The sequence below is a fragment of the Chrysemys picta genome, chromosome 2 (assembly GCF_011386835.1).
Source record: "Chrysemys picta bellii isolate R12L10 chromosome 2, ASM1138683v2, whole genome shotgun sequence".
NCBI lineage: Eukaryota > Metazoa > Chordata > Testudines > Emydidae > Chrysemys > Chrysemys picta.
Window position 1 is genome coordinate 221,232,372 of NC_088792.1, and position 13,026 is coordinate 221,245,397.

At 45.0% G+C, this 13,026-nt stretch overlaps 3 protein-coding genes across 10 annotated transcripts in view; 1 reads left to right on the plus strand and 2 right to left on the minus strand.

The window, feature by feature from the left end:
* PCMTD1 (protein-L-isoaspartate (D-aspartate) O-methyltransferase domain containing 1) overlaps positions 1-13,026 on the minus strand; it is a 91,801-nt gene that overhangs the window by 55,943 nt on the left and 22,832 nt on the right. The gene's annotated exons all lie outside the window — the stretch shown is intronic.
* The window catches only part of LOC135981715 (uncharacterized), a 23,952-nt gene continuing 10,926 nt past the window's right edge, over positions 1-13,026 (minus strand). Inside the window, exon 2 of the mRNA XM_065585551.1 lies at positions 1-9,712. Within this exon, the coding sequence (XP_065441623.1) occupies positions 4,002-5,066 (1,065 nt within the window). The 5' untranslated portion in view covers positions 5,067-9,712 and the 3' untranslated portion in view covers positions 1-4,001. The remainder of the gene's footprint in view (positions 9,713-13,026) is intronic.
* On the plus strand, positions 9,715-12,249 carry LOC135981716 (uncharacterized). The gene is made up of 2 exons (XM_065585552.1): positions 9,715-10,687; positions 11,682-12,249. The coding sequence occupies exons 1-2, from the start codon at positions 10,285-10,287 to the stop codon at positions 12,155-12,157; spliced, it is 879 nt and encodes a 292-aa protein (XP_065441624.1). The 5' UTR covers positions 9,715-10,284; the 3' UTR covers positions 12,158-12,249.

The window sequence follows — 13,026 nt, forward strand, 5'->3', positions numbered from 1 at the left end:
ATGGGGGGGGGAGGAGGACAGATCTTAAGGAGCCCATGTTGATAGGGATGGGGAGCCCATCAAAATGTGCCCTCCTAGGACCAGTGGTAAAAAGCACATTTTGATGGCTTCCCCATGCCCAGCAAAATATGCAGCCATATATGTGGACCAGCACAACCCCTCCATCACTTGTTCAAGCTTTCAGTCATGACCTTTGTGATATCGTTTCACCAGTTGTCCAGTCATCATCATCTTTTCCCGGCTAGATAGGATCTGAATATCTAATGTAAAAAACAAGCAGAGCGCTCTTTATGGCATGAGAAGAAGGGAACACACTTCAGGCAAATTTATATAAAAAAGACACTCTCAATAACTTTCCTTTTATGGGGCACCTTTTATATAGATTTTTAATTCAAATGTTTCAATAATTCTAATCAATACCAAATATCTCCTACTGGGCACTATCCATAACACCCCCCTTTTCTTTTATCTTGGACAACTTTTGCTACAGAAAACTCAAAAAAAAAAAATACACAATCTGCTTCCAGCCCTGCAGACCAGCTACTACACCTATAGAAATTTGTCCCTACTCCAGTCCCCTTCGAGCCAGGTGCAATGGTACTGAGGAGCTGTAGGGCAAGCATAAGCTCCCACTGGGGAATACCATTAGTGTAAGGGGCCCTGTGTCCTTGCGCTGGTCTCATCCCCCAGCACAGGTATAAATCTGGTCCTAAACATCCTGCTGCACTGATTGACAAACATAGCCAACTGGAAGCTAAAAATGACCACCTGCCTCCCATCTCACTTCCTTCACCAAAACAGTTGTGCCCGTATTGCATTTTGAAGAAAGCTCATACCAAGCCATAAGAACTCTTACCTCAACTGTACAGATTAGAATCTGTAACTGGAGGAAAATTTACATTTAAAGTAATTTAAAGTTAGAGGAAAATTTAGCAAAGTAGCAGGACAGAAAAGAAGCAGCAGTCATTCTGTCCTTCTCTGATCAGTGATATTTTCAAGGTAATCAGGACAAGAGGCCTGCTCTCTCTTATCTCTGACCAGAACTTTGGTCAGTCATTTTACTGATACGTTTAGTCTCTAAACAGCAATCCAAAACAATAAAAGTGGCAAGTGTTCTGGAATAGCTGATCCCCTCACCATTAATTCAATATTTTCCTTGTCCACTCACTCCAAGGGGTGGGGGGAAGGAAAGAATACTTTATTTCAAGGCTAACCCCTACACATACTAGGATAATCATCTATACTCTCATATTAAAGACAACACAGGATATTCTCATCTGCTCCACACCTTTCAGGCTGGGTAAAAAGGCTGAACAGCATAAAAAAGGACTCAAAGCTCCAGTTCCAGGTGCAAAAGGATTCTGCGCAGTGCAGACACAGTAGAAGACAACTGTATAGCTGCCCTGTGAGGACCTCCTCACAACACTTGACATAGGGGGCATGTCAGAGGCAGAGAGAGCATAGAGCACAGCAGAGATTCTGGGAAGTATGTGACCCATAAACCAGCCTAGGAAAGCTGCCATAACTTACATGCACCCAGGTTTAAGTTACACCAGGGGCCTCTCTAGCACCTGAAACAACTGAGACTCAGGAGGGCAAAAATGGTTACTTAAAACCACTTTAGAACCCCCACCTCCCCTTTCTCCTGAGCGGAGAGTTCAATGTTTCACCTTTAAGAGGTGCATAAGAAATCACACTCACCGTTTATTGGCATATTCAATTGACACAAATACTGCAACAAAATAAAGGGCTTTTACACTCATTTTCCATTTGTGTTCCTACTCTTGATATTTTTATACTTATTTAGTACGACTATATAAAAATGTTTTCACAGGTCTAATGTACTTGTAACTGATCAATTAGGATAGTGCAGAAGGTTTGCAGTTTACATTTAAAATCTCACTTTGTTATGTAACAGCTGTAATACTGTAGTGACTAGTAACACTATACTAGTCAACCACTTAAAGAAAAAAGCCACTTGCCGCCACCATAGGTATTCAGAATAACTTCTTATGTTTGACATTGACGGTATAGCCTATTCTGTGACATGGACCTCATTAGACTAGATTTACACAGCTGCCTGAATGCATCTCTTACTTTTATGGGCTGGCAAGCCTCCAGTTGGAAGGTAACATACTGTTCACACTATCCAAAGCATCTTTCAGCTGCAAGTGTCAGGAATATTTCTGTATTGGACAAATAGGAGGCAGACTCATGGTTCTATCTACATAAATGAATACTTGTATTTGGCTTCCAGGAAGAAATGCCTCTGATGTCTCAGTCAGTCTTCCAAAGTAGAGAGCCCCTACCTCTAAACTGTTTCCCCCAACCCTTAAAGTATTTGTTTCTTTTAGCATATTCCTGATTCAAGTTATAAATTTTGAAAATATATAATTTCCCCGCCATTCTTGTTCCTTGTTAGGATATATATTTCATTCTTGTTAGACATTGGCCTGTTTTGGGCTCTGCCTGTTATTGTTATTTTGAGACATCCCTTACTCACTCTCCCCTGCTGAGACTGCTGCAGAAATATAGTACCCTTTAAAAAAGAGAAAGATGATTACCTTATCCATAATTAGCTTCTTTGCAGATCTAAGACAAGATAGTTACTCAACTACCAACCACTCTTCCAGGTTTGGAAAGATGTTTTTAAGGATGTTTATCAGTTTCTCTGATTTTATTGTTTGCATCCCCTTGGGTATTTTAAGATGCTCACTTCATGAAAAGTTTACCTTCTCACTGACGTTTGTTCGGAGCTGTTAGCTAGAATTCAGAAACTGGCTGGAATGTTCTAAGCACTGAATGGACATTGGTGGTATATGCTGATAAAATGTAGAGCAAGGGCTGTAGTGATCTGCCTCATGCTCAAAGTACAAAACCCAAGAGAGAGAGTCTTGAGTGATATCTTCAAAGAAGAAGAAATACAAATAATTATCGAAGTAGGGACACATTTTGCTCACCAAAAAAAGCCAACCTGCAATAAAAGAAACATTTACAGAACATCCTTATAGCAAAAGAATTAATTCATAACACTGGTCTACAATTTTTGAGAAGTCGTCTGCTTCAGAGATAAAAATGTGCTATTTATTATGTATTTTGATGTGCTGAATTCAAATATGACAATTAAAACAACTGACTGGCTACTGTTTCTAAGATATTTAAGTTTTTACATTTTATGTCTATGTATATTGTGTAGATAGTAGAGTTTTAATCATAAATTGTAAACCTAGATCTTTTCATGTGTTTATGGTTGCTTTACATGAGAATATGTCACCTGTCCTGTTTATGTAACACTTTAAAAATCAGCAAAAGGGTTATATAAATAAAATTTATTATGAAACAAAAAGGCAAAAAACTATTATGTACATAGTTTAGTCCTATTCAGTTTCTACTCAGCGCTTCTTGGCTTGTCTCTTGTATTCATTAAATGGAGCATCTCTTGTCACTGTCCAGCAATAGTCTACAAGCATTGATGGGCTCCATTTGCCCTGATAGTGTTTCTCCATTGTTGCAATGTCCTGGTGAAATCGCTCGCCGTGCTCGTCGCTCACTGCTCCGCAGTTCGGTGGAAAAAAATCTAGATGAGAGTGCAAAAAATGTATCTTTAGTGACATGTTGCAACCAAGGCTTTTGTATGCCTTGAGGAGGTTTTCCATCAACAACCTGTAGTGGTCTGCTTTGTTGTTTCCGAGAAAATTTATTGCCACTAACTGGAAGGCTTTCCATACCGTCTTTTCCTTGCCACGCAGTGCGTGGTCAACTGCATCATCTTGAAGAAGTTCACAAATCAGAGGACCAACAAAGACACCTTCCTTTAGCTTAGCTTCACTTAACCTTGGAAATTTTCCACAGAGGTACTTGAAAGCTGCTTGTGTTTTGTCAATGGCCTTGACAAAGTTCTTCATAAGACCCAGCTTGATGTGGAAAGGTGGTAACAAAATCTTCCTTGATTCAACAAGTGGTGGATGCTGAACACTTTTCCTCCCAGGCTCCAATGACTGTCAAAGTGGCCAATCTTTCTTGATGTAGTGGGAATCTCTTGCACGACTATCCCATTTGCAGAGAAAACAGCAGTACTTTGTGTATCCAGTCTGCAGACCAAGCAAGAGAGCAACAACCTTCAAATCGCCACAAAGCTGCCACTGATGTTGGTCATAGTTTATGCACCTCAAAAGTTGTTTCATGTTGTCATAGGTTTCCTTCATATGGACTGCACGACAAACTGGAATTGATGGCAAAACATTGCCATTATGCAGTAAAACAGCTTTAAGACTCATCCTCGATGAATCAATGAACAGTCTCCACTCATCTGGATTCTGAATGATGTTGAGGGCTGCCATCACACCATCGATGTTGTTGCAGGCTACAAGATCACCTTCCATGAAGAAGAATGGGACAAGATCCTTTTGATGGTCACGGAACATGGAAACCCTAACATCACCTGCCAGGAGATTCCACTGCTGTAGTCTGGAGCCCAACAGCTCTGCCTTACTCTTAGGTAGTTCCAAATCCCTGACAAGGTCATTCAGTTCACCTTGTGTTATGAGGTGTGGTTCAGAGGAGGAGGATGGGAGAAAATGTGGGTCCTGTGACATTGATGGTTCAGGACCAGAAGTTTCATCCTCTTCCTTGTCTGACTCAAGTGAGAATGATTCTGGTGCATCAGGAACCGGCAGTCCTTCTCCGTGGGGTACTGGGCGTATAGCTGATGGAATGTTTGGATAATGCACAGTCCACTTTTTCTTCTTTGACACACCTTTCCCAACTGGAGGCACCATGCAGAAGTAACAATTGCTGGTATGATCTGTTGGCTCTCTCCAAATCATTGGCACTGCAAAAGGCATAGATTGCCTTTTCCTGTTCAACCACTGGCGAAGATTTGTTGCACAAGTGTTGCAGCATATGTGTGGGGCCCACCTCTTGTCCTGATCTCCAATTTTGCAGCCAAAATAAAGGTGATAGGCTTTCTTAACCATAGTGGTTATACTGAGCTTTTTTGATGCAAAAGTCAAGTCACCACAAACATAGCAGAAGTTATCTGCACGGTTCACACAAGTACGAGGCATCTCTGCTCACTTTGGCTAAACAGAAATGTGTCCCTTTGCAAAATCAAACACTGACAAATAAGAGAGCACGACACTGGATGATTTCTAGAGCTGATATAGGGCAATTTGTTCAGCAGAGTGATGTAAGCTTAGTTATGATTGCATCATCCATGACTTCTAGGAATAACATGATGCAATTCATATCATGTATGACGCAATACCAGCTTCAGATTGCATCATTCGTTGTTTTGCCTAAAAAGCAAGTACTGTCCAAACCCAGTCATAGATTTATTCATAGATCCAGTCAAAGATGTATTTTAGTCATATCTGGTTTAAATTGAGATCCCTTCCCTTTATAACTCACTTATCCTCCACCATTCCCAAGTCAAGGGTCGTATATACTGACCCAATAGCATATCTTGAAAACTAGAGCCAATCAACAATTTTAAGCATCATTTTCATTTTCAGTGACCCAGAATTAGTAAAGTTTGACTATATTTATTTCAGAAGCATTTTGGCTGTAGAGCAGTGAATGGCATACCTTTTACGAAGAAAGTGTGTTTTTGTGAATGGCAAAGTAAACCACAGCATTCATAAGAGGGCTCATTCCCAATTACATGTTTTACTATAAGTGGAGTAGATTTGTAAAATGTGCATTTTTACCAGTATTCTCATAAAGTAACTGGTAATAATTTAAACAAAATCAAATAATTTAGGCACACTCAATTCAGTTTAACTAACTGATAGCTTAATTATGTTCAGGATGTTCAGACCATGAGAAGTTAAAAAAGAGGTGCTATAATACATAGAAAATAAGACTATGAATGACAGAGAAAGTAACAAAGTTAAAGTTTCCAACTGTTATGCTTATTCATTTAGGGCTTGCATCATTTTAACGGTGCATGTACACTACTGATTCAAGCTCACCACTTCCACATAAATAAAATGAAAATAGCCCCACATTTACAAAGAATCCTTTGCACACACCCCAAAAGACACACTACTTGCAACAGTTGCATTCTCCAAAAGTGAGACACTCCACCAATTTTATTTACTTTGTTATTTTAGATAATAAACACCATTCTTTATTAGATGACAAGGAAGTTAGGACTGATTATGCTAAGTACCTTCACTCACATACTGCTACACAAGATGGGGGAAATCCTTCATGTACAGTCCAGCCAGCCTCTGTCCGCTCTGTAGACTGGATTCACACAGAATTTCAAATTATGTTCAATGTCTCAGTCCTTATTCTCAAAGTGAACATCTTTCTGGGATGTATTAACAGGAGTGTTATAAGCAAGATACGAGAAGTAATTCTTTTGCTCTACGCTGCGCTGATTAGGCCTCAACTGGAGTATTGTGTCCAGTTCTGTGTGCCCACATTTCAGGAAAGATTTGGACAAATTGGAGAAAGTCAGAGAAGAGCAACAAAAATGATTAAAGGTCTAGAAAACATGAGCTGTGAGGGAAGATTGAAAAAATTGGGTTTGTTTAGTCTGGAAAAGATAAGACTGAAAGGGGACGTGATAATAGTTTTCAAGTACATAAAAGGTTGTTACAAGGAGGAGGGAGAAAAATTGTTCTTTTTAACCACTGGGGATAGGACAAGAAGCAATGGGCTTAAACTGCAGCAAGGGAGGTTTAGGTTGGATATTAGGAAAAACTTCCTGTCAGGGTGGTTAAGTATGGAATAAATTGCCAAGGAAGACTGTGGAATCTCCATGATTGGAGATTTTTTAAGAGCAGATTAGACAAACATCTGTCAAGGATGGTCTAGATAATACTTAGTCCTGCCATAAGTGCAGGGGACTGGACTAGATGACCTCTCAAGGTCCCTTTCAGTTCTACGATTCTATGACCTGGGCATAAGCTATCTAAATGATCATCTAAAGCTCCAGGACAAAGATAGTGGTTGATAACTATACTCCTCTGGCACAATGGAATTCTCAATAGGAGTAAAATTCATTTGTGCAGGAGACAGAACATTCACTGGGGCCAGTCTGAGAGTGTGGAATGAACTAACCCAAGGCCTAAGATCATCACAAACCTCACTGCTTTCTGTTCTGGGTGTAAGGTGCATTTCTTTGACTTTGCCATCTGCAACTTACTACTCCTGGGGGAATTCAGTGCAACCACAGAATTAATGTCCCCTGCAGATTTTACTCTTTCTCTGCAGAATAATTGATTCATGGGCATCTCCTGGGCAGTGGTCTTGAGCAGGGGCACAGCTGGTTTGGGTGTTGGGAGCAGCCAGGAAAAGATATATATCGCCGCTTTGAGAGGTGGTGCAGAACATGCATGCAAGACTCTGTCCCTCTCGCAATGCACCCAGAGCCAGGGACGGGAAGGGCTAGGGACATCCCCCCCCGGCCACCCAACCGCTGTGCATCCAGAAGCCTCCCACCCACAGACTGCCCACCAAGCCCCACGCCCTGCATCTGGACCCCCACCTCCCGACCACCCCCCACTGACCCTCTGCCAGACCCTGCCGAGCCCCACCCCACAGAACCCTAACAAGCTTCACCCAGATCCCCACCCCACCAAGCCTCACTTCCCCAGCACCTGGACCCCCGCTGGACCCCCCTCCCTCCAGACCCCCTCCCTTCACCCCACTGAGCCCCAGCCACCTTCACTTGGGACCTCTGGAACAGTCCCATACCCCCTGCACCCAGAACTCCTCCAATGAGCTCCTGTGCATCCAGATCCCCCCGCGAAGCGCCTTCATCCAGACTGCCCCACACAGAACATTCTCACTCCATACCTGGGATCCCCCGCACACTTGGATCCTGCTGGGCTGAGCCAGCTTGCTCCACACCTGGATCAGGGAGCAGGGCTGGACATGCGTGCTCGCTATCGTGGTGCGCCCATCGCAGAGGGGCAGGGCCCCAGCGTTTTTCTTGCCCTTGCTTTTTGTCCCTAGGAGAGGGGAACTGGAGGGTGATCTTCCACTTCTGTGCTGCCAGTGGCCTGTGCTCTCCACTGCCATACTGGAGCATCCACTCCCATTGCCCTTCTAATCTACTGTCTGGAACATTTTCCGTTCTAGTACATTGACTGTACAGTGACGTTCTGAGTACTACTTAGCCATGCCATTCACTAAGGCCCCAATCTGGCAAATCATTAGTTTCAATGGGGATATTCAGATGCTGAACTTTATGCAAATATTTAAGTGGTGTGCCAGATCATGGCATAATTTCACTCCTAAGGATATGCTGCCCTTTAGGGTATGTCTACACAGCAAAGAAAAACCCGCAGCTGGCCAACACCAGCCAACTTGGGCTTGCGGGGCTTGGGCGGCAGGGCTCTTTCATCGCTGTGGACCAGGGCTGGAGCCCAGGCTCTAGCACCATTCAGGGTAGGAGGGTCCCAGAGTTCTGGCTCTACTCTGAGCCTGGAAGTCTGCATAGCAATGAAACAGCCCCACAGCCTGAGCCCCACGTCACTGAGTTGTCTGGCACGGGCCAGCTGCGCGTGTTTCTTTGCTGTGTAGACATACCCTGAAAGTCTTCTGTGGTTGACATGGCAATGGTAATATTACCATTGCCATCTACTCTGTGGAGCCATATAGCGGTGCTAATATGCCTAGTAAGGAATCTATTTGCCAAAAAACATTTCCTGATTCTTTTTTGTTGTCTGTATTGTTACAGACATACTTGCTGACAGATATTTTGAAATAACTGAAAATGGAATGATTATATTGTGTTATTTTGACAAATAAAATATACAGAATTTTAAAAATTCTGTGCACAATATTTTAGGAGCAGAATTCCATCAGGAGTAACATACTCCTAGCAACATGTATATTCATATTAAAAAAGACACTACCAAAACAAACACTCCACTACACATGCTTCTCCCTCTTGGGAGAGAATGAGAAATAAACATATGACAGATGTCTAGTCGGATTACTTAATGCACTACTGGAAGGCACTAGATACTGTAGTGATGAGTGCAGTATAAAAATCTGTATTGTACAGCACAGCAGACTCCCATGCTCACATACAGCCCCACTGATGTTAAAACTGATCTGTGTGTATGCACTTTTATATCCACCTGGAGTCCTCTGTACCGAGTGTCTGCTCGAGCACACCAACTGAAGTCAGTTAGGCTCCACATGGCGTAAGGGACAACATGCATGCCTGTAAGTGCATGCCTGGGAAGATCCGTTTGCAGAACTGGGGCTTAAGCTTGATCAATATAATTTTCAGAAGAACGTCACGTGGGATTCCTCACTGAGCTAAGCATAAATGAGGAATCAAAGAGTACTTCTAGACTATGGGTTGAATTGTGGGCATCTTTTATGACCTTCTATATAGCAGTTGTTTGTAGTTCCCTTATTGAGGTGTTTCATTTATCTATGGGAACTGGACAGGGGAAACTGTTGAATCATTTGCCTGACAACTGCAGTACTCTGTGCGGGCAATTTTCTTTGAGCTAGAATTGGCACTGACGCCTTTCCAAGTAACTGTTTCCTGTCAAACTAGGTTTGTTTTCCTTGTCTGAAATTCCACTCCTCCCCTCCCTGCCACACTTAGAATAAGTTGAATGCTGAAGGTGGTGTTTGGCTCATGTGCCTTCCATATGTTGTGTACCTTGTCGTTTTCAGGTGGAGCTGATGTGGAGATACATGCACATTTTACAACACAGTAAATCACAAGGGCTTTCTCAGGCCTGGTCTACACTAGGCGTTTATGTCGAAGTTAGCGCCGTTAAATCGAATTAACCCTGCACCCGTCCACACTGCGATGCTATTTAGTTCGACATAGAGGTCTCTTTAATTCGACTTCTGTACTCCTCCCCGACGAGGGGAGTAGCGCTAAATTCGACATGGCCATGTCGAATTAGGCTAGGTGTGGATGGAAATCGACGCTAATAGCTCCGGGAGCTATCCCACAGTGCACCACTCTGTTGACGCTCTGGACAGCAGTGCGAGCTCGGATGCTCTGACCAGCCACACAGGAAGAGCCCCGGGAAAATTTGAATTTGAATTCCTTTTCCTGTCTGGCCAGTTTGAATCTCATTTCCTGTCTGGACATCGTGGCGAGCACAGCAGCACTGGCAACGATGCAGAGCTCTCCAGCAGTGATGGCCATGCAGTCTGTGAATAGAAAGAGCCCCAGCATGGACTGATCGTGAAGTCTTGGATCTCATCGCTGTGTGGGGCGATGAGTCCGTGCTTTCCGAGCTGCGATCCAAAAGAAGGAATGCAAAGATCTACGAGAAGATCTCTAAAGACATGGCAGAGAGAGGATACAGCCGGGATGCAACGCAGTGCCGCGTGAAAAGCAAGGAGCTGAGACAAGGCTACCAGAAGACCAAAGAGGCAAACGGACGCTCCGGATCCCATCCCCAGACATCCCGTTTCTACGAGGCACTGCATTCCATCCTCGGTGCTGCCGCCACCACTACCCCACCAGTGACCGTGGACTCTGAGGATGGGATACTGTCCACGGCCGGTTCCTCAGACATGTTAGGGGACGGGGAAGATGAGGAAGGAGATGAGGAGGGCGAGGCAGTTGGCAGCTCTCACAACGCTGATTTCCCCGACAGCCAGGATCTCTTCATCACCCTTACAGAGATCCCCTACGAAGCGTCCCCAGCCATTACCCCGGACACAGAATCTGGTGAAGGATCAGCCAGTAAGTGTTGTAAACATCTAAACATTTATTTTTAACAAAACAGGAATATTAACAATTAAAAGAATGGGTTGTTCATGATTAGTGTGCCCTAGGCGCTTAACGGTTTAGTAAGGGGCAGTGCAAGTTTTGAAAAGAAATCTAGCAATGTCCGGTTTTCAGTGATTGTCCTGCACAAGCCGCTCTACTGTGTATTCCCTGCTACTGCAGCTACAGTAAAATGCGGTCTATATGTGCGGGGATAGAGCAGTAATCCTCCTGGGACATCTCGATGAAGCTCTCCTGGAGGTAACTTGAAAGCCGTTGCATGAGGTTCTTGGGGAGAGCGGCCTTATTGGGTCCTCCGAAGTACGACACGTTGCCGCGCCACGAGATTATCAGGTACTCGGGGATCATTGCTCTGCACAGCAGGGCGGCATACGGCCCTGGTCTTTGGAGGCTTTCCCGGAGCATTCTCTCTTTGTCGCTCTCGGAGATCCTCATCAGGGTGATGTCGGCCATGGTGACCTGCTTTTAATTAGGTAGGGGAATGTTAGTGTTGGGACTGCTTTCCCGTTCCTTTACAGAACTGTCACCGCTGGTTTGCAGCCACGCGGTGGAGGCGGGAGAGGGGCAGCCGAAAGGGATCATTCCCGGGGACAGCCGCGAGGGGGTGGGACAGGGGCAGAGTTCCCGCTTGCCGGATTGCTGGCAGCAGGGACTGACATTGATTTAAATGTGAAATGAGGCCAGTGGTAATATAAAAGTTTTAAACTGCCACAAGTGTACGGCTTACCATGTCTGCCTGCAACAGAAATTCCGTTGTGCTGCCTCGCTTCTCAAATGTGCTGTTCAAGACCCCAGGCACAGAATGCGAAGGCCGAGAATTCGACCTTGTGCTGAGTGCGCATGTGAAAGGTGCTGTGCATGGTCTTGTTCACAGAGAAAGACTATGTTCTTTGTTCACAACTACATTTATCTTTCTGAGGAATTCACTCCCTTTTTCCCATTTCCACAGCCCCGTCTGCGACTGTCTCACAACCTAGCCTGGAATCACACTCCCAGAGGCTAGCGCGGATTAGGCGTAGGAAGAAGAGGACACGGGAGGACATGTTCTCTGAGCTTATGGCCTCTTCCCAAGCCCAGGCAGCACAGCAGACCCAGTGGCGGGAGAACTTGACCCGAATGCACCAAGCCAACATGGATCGGGAGGAGAGGTGGCGGCAGGAAGACCAGCAGGCGACTCTAACGCTGCTTGGACTACTGAGGGAGCAAACGGACACGCTCCGGCGCCTTGTGGATGTTCTGCAGGAACGGAGGCAGGAGGACAGAGCCCCGCTGCAGTCCATCTCTAACCGCCCTCCCCCGCCACCAAGTCCCATACCCACCTCACCCAAAGTGCAAAGAAGGAGAGGCGGCAGAGTCCCTGCTAACTCTCACTCCACCCCTGCAGAGAGCTCTAGTAGCAGAAGGCTCTCATTTCCCAAAATTTGAAAAGTTCTTTCCTTCCCGCCTGACACAAGCCCACGTCCAAGTTTCACCTCCCAATGCCATGTGTAGTTGATAATAAAAAATTCGTTTCTGTTAACTACTGTTTCAATCATGTTCTTTTGGAGGAGGAGGGGAAAGGGGGTTGGAAATTGGACAGGACAGTCTCCTTTGGCAGGGTACATAGTCGGGGGCAGGCACAGCAGCAGGGCACATACACAGTGCAGTGATGCAGTGACTAGTTGCCCCGGTTAGTCTGGGAGGTTGTTTTGATGTAATGTTGGGGGGGGTGGGTTGCTCTGTGACTTTGTGGCGGGGGAGGGCAGTTACAGATCTTAAGCGCCGGTCCTTAGACAGGATCACAGAGCCACACAGCATGGGATCTGTAACCGTCCTCCCCCTGCCACAAAGTCAAATAGACCTCCCATACACACAGTCCCGATCAGGAGGGGTGACAGGCTCCGTTGAAACAAGCATCCCACCGCAGCGGAGCCTGTCAATCCTTGAGTTTAGAAGCTGCATTCGCATCACAACACTAGACCCGCCCCGCACCACAGTCTGCGTCCCAGTTTTAAAAAATTCCCGCTAAAACAGTATTAAAGAAAACGGTGTGCTTTAACAAAGTAGAACTATTTTTATTTCGACACGTGTGTTGGAGGGGGGGTGAAGGGGGTATGTAACTGGATAGGATAGTCAACATTACCTGGGTAAAGAAACGGGGGCAGGTTTAGCTTCTCAGTACACAAACTATAAAATCACAGGTTACCCTGCTCACTCAGGAACTTTGCTTTCAAAGCCTCCCGGATGCACAGCGCTTCCCGCTGGTCTCTTCTAATCGCCCGGCTGTCTGGCTGTGAGTAATCACCAGCCAGGCT